Source organism: Gavialis gangeticus, unplaced genomic scaffold, assembly GCF_001723915.1.
Source record: "Gavialis gangeticus isolate Ggan-Ray unplaced genomic scaffold, GavGan_comp1, whole genome shotgun sequence".
Lineage (NCBI taxonomy): Eukaryota > Metazoa > Chordata > Crocodylia > Gavialidae > Gavialis > Gavialis gangeticus.
In genome coordinates, this window is record NW_017728974.1 from 52,456 (window position 1) to 65,505 (window position 13,050).

General features: G+C 58.2%; 1 protein-coding gene across 1 annotated transcript in view; it reads right to left on the bottom strand.

The window, feature by feature from the left end:
• Window positions 1–1,728: 1,728 nt before the first annotated feature.
• LOC109291034 (dedicator of cytokinesis protein 2-like) overlaps window positions 1,729–13,050 on the bottom strand; it is a 57,369-nt gene continuing 46,047 nt past the window's right edge. The window contains exons 18-22 of the mRNA XM_019507911.1: window positions 7,171–7,360; window positions 3,707–3,804; window positions 2,922–3,011; window positions 2,302–2,402; window positions 1,729–1,867 (exon numbers count right to left, since the gene is read on the bottom strand). Coding sequence (XP_019363456.1) covers window positions 1,729–1,867; window positions 2,302–2,402; window positions 2,922–3,011; window positions 3,707–3,804; window positions 7,171–7,360 — 618 coding nt within the window. The remainder of the gene's footprint in view (window positions 1,868–2,301; window positions 2,403–2,921; window positions 3,012–3,706; window positions 3,805–7,170; window positions 7,361–13,050) is intronic.

Sequence of the window (13,050 nt, forward strand, 5' to 3'; positions counted from 1 at the left end):
CCGCACTTCAGGAGGGATGTGGACACCATGGAGAGGGTCCAGAGGAGGCCACTCGTATGATCCGGGGACAGCAGGGCAGGCCCCACGAGGAGAGGCAACAGGACCTGAACTTGTTCAGCCTCCACAAGAGAAGGCTGAGGGGGACCTGGTGGCCTGTTACAAACTAGTCAGGGGGGATCAGCAGGCATTGGGGGAGTCCCTGTTCCCCCGAGCATGACCAGGAATGACCAGGAATAACGGTCACAAGCTGGCAGAGGGGAGATTCAGACTAGATATCAGGAGGCGCGACTTCACGGTCAGGGCGGCTACAGTCTGGAACCAACTTCCAAGTGAAGTGGTGCTGGCCCCTACCCTGGGGGTCTTTAAGAGGAGGTTAGATGAACACCTTGCTGGGGTCGTTTGACCCCAGTACTCTTTCCTGCCATGGCAGGGGGTCGGACTCGATGATCTACTCAGGTCCCACCAGCTATGAAACTATGAAACCTCCTGCAGCCTCCCTCCAAATTAAGTTTAACATCAAAGGCGGCAGCAGGTGAGACCAGGAGGGGAGAGGGCTCCCCAAGCGTAGAGCCAGGGCAGGAGCTGCGTGACTACCAGGGGAGCCACGGCAGCCCCCGAGCACGAAGGAGCTGCCCTGCCTGCCCCCGGCATTGGCAGCATCCACACCCTCCAGCCACAGCCTGTGGGGAGGCAAAGCAGAGGTGGCTGGACTCAGTCAAGCAGGCACTGGTAGGGGCAGAAGCTGCGGCGTGCCCCGAAATCGTGCCACGTATGCAGGTGGCTGCATTCCCGCGTGAGCTGGACACACAGCCCTGTCTGACTGCCCTTGCTTCCCCCACCCAGCTCCCTGCCCGGATAGCGCCCAGGGGGAACACGTCCAAGCAGGAAAAGTGCTCTCAGCGCCAGGTGCCGCTCGGAGCTAGACCAACACATACGGAGCCGGACCACAGCTTGCAACAGGCGTCTCCTCCAGAGTGATTCTGTGGCCAGGCAAGCGGCCCCGAGCCCCAGGGGAGGCAGAGGGGGTCCGGCAGGACTGCGAGCGGTGCCACGGACTCACCGTCTGGGCTGGCCCCCGCTGGAGTGCCTCCCAAACGGACCCGCCGGCCACTGCACGGTGAAGCACCAACTGCCCAGTCGTGCCTCACACGCTAAACGGAAAGGCTCACACCGCGCCAGCCGCACTCCGGGTCAGGCACGCTGCGGTCACTTAGGAGGCGCGGCCGCCACGCAGCAGCTTTATGGGGAGCTCTGGTGCTCGCCGAGAGCAGTCGGCAGATCTGCCCATGCTAAGGCCATGGCTGTCTGCTCCTGCCTGCCTCGTGGGGGGATCGTCTCCTCCCCCCTGAAATGCAGCTGCCTCGCAGGTGAAAGGCGAGAGGTAACAGAGATGCTGCTGCACCCTGTTTATGGACAGCAGGTAAAACAATCCTGCATCCGACTGAGACGAGGCACCGGCCACAGCATAACTAAGGTGGGAGCCCAGGACATGAGCCCGGTGCAGGGCAGGGAAGGGGGGGAACTGGCACGGAGATGCGGGGGTTGGGACTTCAGCCGCTGAGTGCCAGGAGGAGCCCACTCGCCGTCCTAACCCCGCGCCCCAGGAAATGCCACTGCTGCAAGGAGGAGTCAGTGCGGCTCGCCGCCGGGGTCAGCCCTCGCCTCCGGCCCCGCACAGCGCCCGGGCTGCAGAAGCGAAGCGTGGAGACGTGCGAACGCCCGCGGCACTTACTGAGCATAGAGCTGCCTGGATCGCACGACGAACTTGAAGATGTACTCCAGGGCTTTGAACGTGAGCATGAGCGGGTCACAGGGCTCCCCTCGGCCGGCTGCATCCACGTACTGCGTGAGCACGGAGATCAGCTTCCTGCCAGGTGGAGAAAGAAAGGTGGGAAGAGGGGCTGCAAGGCGCGTGGGGCTCTTAAACCCAGCCCCCCGGGGCACAGCCTGGGCTGCGGGGGGCTCTCGATGTCCTGGTGTAAGGGGTGCTGCAGAGCCACCCCCACAGCTCCCCGGTGCCAGACCCCGAAGGGAGGAGCAGCAAACTGAGGCTCCCCGCACGGCCAGCCTAGCGCAGCCATGCCTCTGGGTGCAGCGCTGCAGGTCCTGGCCCACGGCCGCCGGGCAGAGGGCAGCACCGGGACCTGGTGCTTGTGGAGGCCGTTACATTTGTCCCGGGCGTTCACAGATAAACACCCCCAGCCCCATGCACCGGCACGAGCCAATTCAGCAGAAAACACCCCGCGATTGACACAGGCAAACTCCACACACGGCCGCCCTCGCGGCCACGCGGGCGCTTACTTGTAGGCCAGCGTGGCGCTGAAGTGCTGCCGGATGTAGGCCTCCAGGACGGCGTTGAAGTGGTGGAACTTCCTGTCGGCAATGAGCCCCACGATGAAAACCTGCCGGGGAAACCGAGGCAGGCGTCAGGGGCAACCCGGCCCCAGCACAGCGGTGTCCTGGGGTCTGCACTGGCTCAGGAGGGGCATCCTGCAGATCCAGATCGTCATCCTGCTGCTCCCCGAGACGCTCAGCACAGCACGGGGGCAAAGGCCTTGGGGCCAGTGCTGGCTTGGAGGGGGCAGCCCTCTGTACCAAGCGGCGTGGACAGCCCTCGGGTGCAGGGGAGCAGCAAGGCGTGCACCCCGAGATGAACAGACCTGGAAGGGCCACGGCTGGATGGCTCCAGAGGCCCTACCCGGGGTGTCTCAAGAGCTGCCCCCACTTTGAGAAGCTTCTTTTGGATGCTCCCACTGGCCCCCCGGTTGGATCAGGGATGGCCGTGGTGTAGGGAAGCCAAACTCAGCCCCCGCCCAAGCGACGGCAAAGCCGGGGGAGCCCGAGGAGCGCAGGAGTTTGGCCGTGGGGGGGCGGGGGGGCCCCCACACCCGGGGCTGGGAAGAGGGAACGGGCTCACTTACAAGGGCATCGAAGACCAGCGTGTCGTAGATGTCGGTCTCCGCGTACTCCATCATGATCGAGAACAAGGCGTCCAGGGTGTCCTGCAGGAACTGGGGGGTGCACGGGGACAGCCAGGGCTTGAGCCCAGCCTCTGGCGCCACTGCCTCCCCCAACACCGCCTGCCCCAAAGACTGAGGCACCGGAGCAAACTCCCGCCCGTTGTCATGCCCCAAGGGACGGGCACAGTTTCTATCAGCTGCTGACACCTGCAGCCTTTTCCAAATTAAGCCTCTCCTGGGAGTCTCGCATCCCCGTGCTTCCCTGTCCGGTCAGTGTAACTTCTCACCAGCGCCGGCCCTCTGAGCCCGGGTATTTCCTAGCCCCTTGCAGTGCTCTGGACATGACCCTGACACGTTGCAATGACCCGGCCCCAAGTCACCCCGGTCTTTCCCACGGCTCTTCCCTGAGGGTCCCCCGGGTTGCCACTGGCTCTCGGAGCAACGAGGTGCAAAAGCCGACACGAGGTCTCCCTCCCGGCCCCGCTCCATGCGGGAGCCTTCTGCGCGTGCGCCCGGCACAGCCCGGGGCTTCGTGCTGCTCTGCGCCAGCTCCCTCGGTGCCTGCCTTTCCCCTGGACTAGCCTGGCCTGCTCCCAAGGCATTGCCAGCTGGGTCTCCACTGCCCACTTCTGTCTGGCTAAGAGAGGCAATGCTCAGGTTTGGAGGCTCAGACCCTGGGGACCACAGAGACCGGACTCAGGAAGGAGGAGGCGTCCTGCAGACCCAGGCTGCCAAGGGCCTCATACCTTGATGACTTCCCCTCCATCCACATTCGTCAGCTTCTGCAGGTTTCCAGCCAGGAGCTCTGGCTTTGACTTCCACTTCAGCAGCCCGAGCAGGTCAACTGCGTGCAAAGAAACTTGGGCATCAGCATTGTCACTGTGCCATGCTGGCCTAGGCCAGGACCCAGCCCCTGGACCACACGTCCAAGCCAGCGCTCCTTGGCTCCTCCACCTGTCACCCCCGTCCAGCTGCCCACGTCCGCTGGCCCCAGCACAGCTGGAGAAAGAGATCTTTGCCTGGGACAGAAACACTTCCCAGTGAGGGAGCAATGCCTGCAGCTCTGGGAGCTCCCGGACCGTCCCACAGCTTCAGCCCCATAGAGCAGACAGCTCAGCACGCTGCTCCTTGGAGGTTTGATGGGGGGAAGACAGCAAGCAACAAACAGAGACGGGTGCACGCCGAACCGATGGAGCACCCAGGGAGCTGCAAGCCGTCTCAGCCAGTCCCTGGCTGCCTAGCAAGCACGGTGCAATAGCACAAGAGGGTGGACCCCATCCTTGCTCCCCTCCGGTTTCGTGCACTCCACAAAAACCTAGTTTCCCCCTTGACTGTCTCTCTGCTCAGGCCTATGGCACCATACGTGTGCGAGCCTCCGGGTGCGACCAGCTTGGCACGGCAGCTAGATAAGGGACCTGGAGACCCCCCCTACAACTGCACCATGCCATGTCGTGGGCAATGCAACACACAGGGGCCAGGCTGCTCCCCGTCTGCCCAAGCTCCGGCCATACGGACCGTGAGCCCGGAGGCAAACCTTGAGCTGGCCTGGACGGGAGCAAGCCCACGCTGCTTTCATGCAGGTGGTGAAACCACCTGCTCTGGCCTGCAGCGCTTGCTCTCAGCCCGTCGACCGTGCGGCGTCCTCAGCCACGGTGAGAGTTTCCCAGTGAGGCCACGGCCCCATGGCCTCGACACCCCCACGCTGCTCTGCCCGGCGCAACACAGCTGCTGCGCAGCGTGGGAGGTGGGCTGCCAGCCTTTTTGTACATCAGAAATACACGATGGAGCTGAATAAAGGGTTATTGCTACAGAAGCTCGAGCTGTGCAGCAGGGAGGGAAGGAACCGGATCCGAACAGCTCCCAGCCTCACTTGTGCCATTATCACAGACAAAGAGACCACAGGCCGCGTCCCCCCAACTGCGAGCTGCTGTCACTGCCTGCGCACAGACCCTCGGCAGAGCTGCCATCAGCAGCTTCCCGGGGCACAGCCTTCAGCTTCACAAGCAGCTTCTCCACCTGCCAGAGAGGAGCTGCTTGCACGTGGGACGAGCCGGGACCCCTGCAGATGCGGGGACTGCTTCGGGGCAGGACAATGCAGCATTTTAATAACCCACCAAGTTCTTTCAGGGCTGCGGGGAGCTGCTGCAACGTTTGCTTTGGATCACAGGAAGCCGGCAGGTTCAGTGCCGCTGCGGCAGGCGTGTGGAGAGGCATGGTTGTTAGCTGTGGCTTCGCTGTAATGCACTGAGAAGCATGAGCTGGCAAAGCCCGATGAAATGTCCGTGGGGCTTTCTGCATGGTCTCAGGGACACGTGGGCTGCACAGCCCTCGCTTGGAGCGTTTTGAGACCACAGCTCAATTCAGGCTTTCAGTAAAGGGAACATTTGGCTCCACATTTGCGTATCCGCTGATCCTTCCCCATTAGCTTTAGATGCCCATGTGGAGCAGTTGGCATAGTTGTCAGTGTTATTTCCAGGCCTGTCTGCTGCCTCTCACCCTGTGCTCTCTCAGCGCACGCTCTACCCTGGCAAGAGCTGCCAGAGATGTCAACATGCCTGCGCTTCTCTACAGCCCCCTCGGCTCCCGCCCCAGGCACCAAACCAGCGACCACAATCATCGGGTCACAGACAACGAGGGTGGAAGGGAGCTCAGGAGGTCACATCTAGTCCAGCCCCCTGCTCCGAGCAGGACCAGCCCCAACTGCATCATCCCAGCCAAGGCTTTGTCTACCCGGGTCTTCAACACCTCCAAGGATGGAGACTCCACCACCTCTCTGGGGAGCCTGCTCCAGTGCTTCTCACTCCTTGTGAGAGAGTTTTTCCTAATATCCAACCTCAACTTCCCTTGCTGCAGCTTGAGCCCATTGCTCCTGTCATCTGCCCCCACGGAGAACAGTCCAGCTCCATCCCCTTTGCAGCCCCCCAGCAAGGAGGTGGAGGCTGCTATTCAATCCCCCTCGGTCTTCTCTTCTGCAGACTCAATGAGACCAGCTCCCTCAGCCTCCCCTCACCCGTCATGTCCCCCAGCTCCCAAACCATTTTTGTTGCCCACCACTGGACTCTCTCCAATGTGTCCACATCCTTTCTGTAGTGGGGGCACAGCTGGACACAGGACTCCAGATGTGGCCGCCCCAGTGCCGAAGAGGGGAAGAATCGCTGCCTCGATCTGGCAATGCTCCTACCAATGCCCCAGCCACCCACCTTCGGCACTTGCTGCTTTTCAAGGACAGGGGCAGGACGAATGGCTCACACCTTGGCACCTTACCTCCATTCAGGGCCTACGCGCTGCCACTGGATGTGGCCCTGTGTTTAATTCTGAAAAACGACCCCAGGCAGCGAGAAGACCCCTCAGCAGAGGAAGTCAAAGCAGTTGGCTGCTATCGGCTCAAGTCAGCCTCGTAAGTGAAAGCCTGCCAGGAGCGCCCCCGAGACTGGTGCTACCCGGAGCCGGACTTGGCTGCTCTGCCCGAGTGACTGGCAGGACGGAGATGGTAGCACTTCCCGTCTTACGGACATCTGCGGTAAATCCAGGAACGGACTCTGGGGCAGCCCAGCCCCGCCATGCCGGGGCCACAGAAGTGTGTGACTGATCGACGAGCACAGCCTCTGCCGAGCAGGCGCCAGCTGCTCCGTCGCCGGCGCTGGCATCGGTACAACAAGGCCCGGTGTGCGTCCCTGACTCTGGCACTGTTTGCAGAGCCAGCAATTAGGCCAAGCATCTCTTTGCTTGATCTTGGGTCGTGTCCCAAAGAGACAACAACTGCAAAAGCCCTTGAGGCTAATTATTCAGCCATTTTCAGAGCAGTGCTAGAGTTCGTCTTTCACATCTCCTCGCCCGCAGGTTGCAGGGAGATCATCACACGACACCTTTGCCAGACATCTTTTGTGCCAATGTCTGGGCTGAAAGCCCCCCCCATGACATATCCCCAGGAGACACTAGGCCTGCAGTGCTGCAGGGCTGATACCTTCCAGCTCTTGGACTTCAGGGAGCTAAAGACTTAGCCACTTATTTTCTTTAACTGTAAAGCACCAGCATTTACAAAAAGACACGGTGTGCTGTGCAGCTGCGTGCGCGCCCAGGGGGTGCACGGAGAAGGTCCTGTGGATACAACGTAGGGACCGAGGGCACACGGGACCGGACAGCTCGGAATAACGCAATGGTCCTGGTGTGGGCGTGGGCGCGGGCCGGAGCGAGGGGGGCTGCTACGTACCGTTCTGGGTCAGCTTCGTGGAACAGACGAGGGTAGAGATCTGGAAGCTGTCCCGGGAAGAGACGCTGATGCCAGCCATGCTGCTGCTCACTCGGAAAGAGGCACCAGACAGAGCCTTTGCCTCGGACACACTTCCGGTAAAAGGCAGGTGCAGGTAGCAGCCGGCTTCCTCCAGCTTCCGGCTGTCGCCCTGAAACACGGAGCGTGTCATCAGAAAGAGCAAGACGCTAGCTGGGGTTCAACCCGCACGGCAGAATATGGGTGAAGCCACGAGTCTGCTGCTAGACAAACCGGGACTGATATAGAAATCACAGAATCAGAGAAAACGAGGCCTGGAAGGGAGCTCAGGAGTCAGAGTCCAACCCCCTGCGCCGAGCAGGACCGGTCCCAACTACGTCATCCTGGACAAGGCTTCGTCTACCCGGGTCTTCAACACCTCCAAGGATGGAGACTCTCTGGGGAGCCTGTTCCAGTGCTTCCCCCTCCTCGTGAGAAAGTTCTTCCTAATATCCAACCTCAGCTTCCCTTGCTGCAGCCTGAGCCCATTGCTCCTTGTCCTGTCACCTGCTCCCACTGAGGGCTATGATATACTTGAGCTTGACCGAGTCCCCTGTAATAAAGTAATTAGCACCCTATTAAAACCAGTGAAGCCATTGGCTACCTGATCAACTGTTAGCTCTGTAAGTGGGGAACACGGTCCTGTGATATACAGGAGGTTGGACTAGACAACCTAATGGTCTTGTCAGGCCTTCGTTTCCTGGTACCCGTCCCACCGAGGCATTTCTAGAGATGCGACAGGGATCTGTCCTGGTCCTGGGCTCTTCAATATCTTTGTCAATGATCTTTAAGAAGACCTAAAACCACCGCTGCCGCACTTTGCAGGTGAGATAAAAACATAAGTGCAAAACAAAGTTGGGGTAGGTCCATTATACAGGCCAGGGAACAACCTGTTTTAATACAACCAAATGCAAGGTCATACAAGGACAAAAAGACACTTATAAGAAAAGGGCCAGGCCTATAACATGGAGCACAAATGACTACAAATACTGGGGTTTAAGTGAACATGAGCGTAGGAGCGTTATGTGAGCCATACTGCGTGCTGTCTCCCGTCCACGCTTTGAAAAAGATGCTGTAAAATTGTAAATGGTTCAGCAAAGAGCTATGCGAATGATTTAAGGTCTGAAAAACTGGTCTTCTAAAGAGAGGCTAAAGCAGCTCAATTTATTTGGCTACTCCAAGTGAAAAAAAGACAGAAAGACCGATGTCAAGAGGGTATCACGATGGAGCACAGAGCTCTTCTGCAACAGCCGATGACTGCCATACAGCAATGGATAAAGACAAATTGCTGCATGGAAAGCAGAGGAGCTGCCGGCTCTCAGGATCCTGTGGGGCCTGCCAAACCAGGCTGGAGAAGCAGGGCCAGATGCAGCAACGGACGAGGATGGAGGAATCCGGCATCAGTAATGAGACTCCCTCCGTTATTAGGGAGCTTTTCAAACCAGGTGCCCAGGCCTGCTGGGAGGTCAGCCCTTCAGCCTAGCTGACAGGCAGCACGGGCACACGTGGGGCTGCTGATTGTTTCAGTATCCCTTCCGTGCACCTCTTTGTCCTGCTGTGCAAATGAGCAGTATTTCCATTGACGCCAGCTGTCTGGTTGCTAAACACACCCCTGGCCAGAGCCCCGAGGGGAGGAAGGCAGGTGCCGAATCCAAGCAGCCCTGTGGGGTGGGCACAGTGGAGACAGAGCCCGACGGTCCTGGCGGGGCTGAGGGAGACCTGCGTGAGTCCGTCCTGGCAGAGGTAAGGGCACAAAGCCCAGCACCTGAGAGAGGCCAGGAAGCTCTTTCATGCGGCAGGAACAGGAAAGGCACGATCCCGTGGTGAGGAGCTGCAGCTGGAGCCAGACAATTCAGAATAGAAATAAGATGCAAATTCTTAACAGCATGAGAAAGTGTCAAAGCAGTTTCTCCAGGGTCATGGGGGAGTCTCCATCCTGCCAAGGCTTTCATCGAGACCGCCGGCCTTTCTGCAGGCTCCGCGGTGCAGGTCAGACACAAGTGCGTGCCTGCTGCAGAGGCTACGGGAGGTCTGACTAAGTGAGCATAACGCATCCTAATTCACCCACGGAAAACAGTCTGAAAGCTAAACGCTTGGACGGATGGAGGTGCCTAGTAAGCAGAGAGGACAGAGGTGGCTGCCAGCGAGACAGGAGACTGGCCAGGCACAGGGCACGCAGAGACCCGGGCAGCTCTGCTGCGCAGCTGCACTGACCGAGGGAGAAGAGGCATGGAGACATCGGGCCCCTATATAAGTATAAGGCATGTAAGTCATATGGCAGCAGCCCCCTCCTTCCCTCGCAGAGGGCCACGGGGTGGAAGGGATCCCAGGGTCACCTGGGCCAACCCTCTGCACAAACGTAGGATGCTCCAAAGCCTCCAGCGCAGGAGGGCCCATGACTTCCCTAAGCAGCTCGTCAGCTGCCCGACAGTTCTTACAATTAGGACTTTTGAAATGAGATTTACTCGTAACTCTGGCTTGCTGCAGCTTAAACCCAAGGCCTCAGTCTTGCCCTCTCTGGCACGGGAGAACAGCTGCCCTCCTCCTTGACAGCAGCCTTTTGGATACTTGAAGCCTGCCATCGCATCTCCCCTTCCTCGGCTTTCCTCCAGGTGAAGCCCACTTAGCTCTCCCAACCAGGCTACAGTTGGACCTAGACAGGTTACAAGGATGGGCGGAGGAGAACAGGATGGGGTTTAACACGGACAAGTGTAAGGTGATGCACCTGGGGAGGAACAATCGGCACCACACATACAGGCTGGGGAACTCCCCTCTTGTCAGCACGGAGGTGGAAAAGGATCTGGGAGTCATTATTGACTCCAAGATGAACATGAGTTGGCAATGTGGGGAGGCGGCTAGGAAGGCCAACTGCACCTTGTCGTGCATCCACAGATGCATCTCGAGCAGGTCCAAGGAGGTGATCCTCCCCCTCTATGCGGCACTGGTCAGGCCGCAGCTGGAGTACTGCGTCCAGTTCTGGGCGCCGCACTTTAAGAGGGATGTGGACAGCATCGAGAGGGTCCAGAGGAGGGCCACTCGTATGATCAAGGGACAGCAGGGTAGGTCCTATGAGGAAAGGTTGTGGGACCTGAACCTGTTCAGCCTTCAAAAGAGAAGGCTGAGGGGGGATCTTGTGGCCTGTTATAAACTGGTTAGGGGGGATCAGCAGGCGCTGGGGGAGTCCCTGTTCCCCCGAGCGCCGCAAGGAGTGACCAGGAACAATGGTCACAAGCTGGCGGAGGGAAGGTTTAAGTTGGACATCAGGAGGCGCTACTTCACGGTCAGGGCGGCTAGGGTCTGGAACCAGCTTCCAAGTGAGGTGGTGCAGGCTCCCACCCTGGGGGTTTTTAAGAGGAGGTTGGATGACCACCTTACTGGGGTCGTTTGACCCCAGTGCTCTTCCTGCCATGGCAGGGGGTCGGACTAGATGATCTGCTCAGGTCCCTTCCGACCCTAGAAACTATGAAACTATGAAACCTGCCCTCACACCGTTGCCTTAGGTCCTTTATACCATCCCTATCAATTACCATTAGACCCTCTCCAGTTTCTCCCCACACTGGTTAAAATGCGGTGCCCGGAGCTGGACGTAGGGTGAGCAGTGCTATCACCAACGCGTCCCGCCTACAATACTGCTGCGAGCGCAGCCCGGCCCTGCAGCAGTGTCTCATCGTGGGCTCAAGCCGAGCTGGGGATCCAGATCCATCTCAGCGACGCAGGGTGTCCCCATCCTCTAGGCACTGCTTGATTCTTCTTCTAAAGATCTAGCAGAGTTTCCTCTGTTGGATTTCATTGGTTATAGCCCAGATTCCTAATTTACTACGATCCTTTTCTATTCTTGTCCTGCCCCCCAAACTACGCAGACCTTCCCCAGTGTATGACATGTGCCAGCTTAATCAGGAAACTCTCCATTTTCGGCCTCCAAATAATCAATAAAAATGTGCAAAGAGCGTGCTCCTGGCTTGCAGAGCTGCACCTGTGGGAGCTGTTACCCTTGGTGATGCTACCCATGCTGGACAGGCCGGAAGAAAGGCAAGAACCAAACGAACATCCGTGCACTGGTCCTCCCGGCTGGGAGTGGGAGCTGGGCCAACAACGCACCCTCATAGAGAAGCGGAAGTGTATAAATGTAACGAGGCAGCTGTCCTCGCTACCTGGACAAGGGGCAGGGATGGCAGAGCCTTGCTCAGGCCTGAAGCGATGACCGACAGCACGAGAAGGGTTCACGTCCACAAAGTAGTCCTGTGTGGCTCAGCTTCCACACCCGCTGGGATAAGCATTTGTTCTTATTAATTACTATGTGCATGGGGATCGACGAGAGCCACTTCCATGTAGTGATCCCTGGTAACCTCTCTGATGGCCAAGAGCTCCCGAATCGACAAAAATGCCAAAGCGCACCAAGATGGAGATACGGACACCGTTTTCATCATACGAAAGAAGAAACGATTTGCATTGCACTAGCATCTAGGGTTTCCAGCTGTGGGTCAAGGCCCATTGTGTGAGGCCCTGCACAAACACACAGGAGCTACCCTAGAAACATCCTATGAAACGAGGAGGGAGTCCCAGGAAGGGCAGAGAGTAGTCATGAACTTGAGGGCCTTGTTCATGCAGAGTTTGAGGAACAAGAGCAGCTGGGTCTGACCGGGACATGGAGGAGACACGATACGAATCTGCAAATCTGAAAAAGATGAGAGCCGTAGAGAGGGAGATGGTTTTGCTTGGTGTGACCTGTGGAGATACGTCTGGAAGCAGCAAGAAAACTGTAACGCGGAGTTCAATTCAATTCAGTTCAATACCGAGAGCAAAACAACAGTGAACGGGCTCCGGCTGAAGATTTGTGTCCCAGGGGAAGGAAGGAGAGATCGATGCACAGAAACCCAGATGGCAGAAGCACGGAAAGCCCCATAGCAAGAACCAAGGGCTCCCAAGAGGTTTCCCGTGCCTGGCGGTAAGACCAGCCAGGCAGTAGCTCACGTTCCCCGAAGAGCCTCCCCTGGAAAAATGGGACCATTTGGAAATGCTCAACCTTTCTGAAGCAAAACTTTCCACCTCGTTCCTCTAAACACTCATTTAAATTTAGACAAAGGACAAAAAAAAGGGGGGGCCAAATAACCCCAAGCTGAAACAAAACATTTCAGGTGGAACAAAAATGAAGGTTTTTTGCGGGTTTGGGTCACAAATGTGCCTCTCCTCTGCAAATTTCTGTTTCTTTTCCACTTGTCCTGCTCAGCCCCGGAACCAAGAAGCCCCTTGTCTGCCTGTCCGTTTGCAGTGCGCGAGACCCCGGGATGGTCCGGAGGTTCAAATTCAGCTCTCAAGTCGTTACGTCTGCTCAAGCACTCACTTTGCAGCCAGCTGGCTCTTTCCATAGCTGCGTGGGCATTGTTATGGTGAGATAATTACTTTGCATGTGCGGTAGATCTAAATGTACTGTGCGATTCACCGGTGAATTGAGTGATGTGTGTAACGTGTGGCAGGGCCTCGGGGTCAGCCATGCAGGAGGCTGGAAGCACAGGGCGTGACCCCAGCACCAACAGGGAACGATGTCCTGGCACCCGATCTTACATGTCGTACTGCAGTTGGGGCAGAGAAACACTGCCTGGCGGGGCACCAACCCTGCTTTCGGCACCTGGCCTTGCATGTCCAAAACTTCGGGAGAGGCCGATTGTGCATCCTTGTGATCTCCCCTGTTTCCAGCCCCTAGATCCACCCAGGCCCACCGGTACCTTGTACAGGATGAGGTCGTGCTCCCCATCATGCAGGGTTGTGCCGTCGGGTCTCATCAGCTTCACAAAGGCCATGGAGAAAACCCTCTCACTTTTGTCC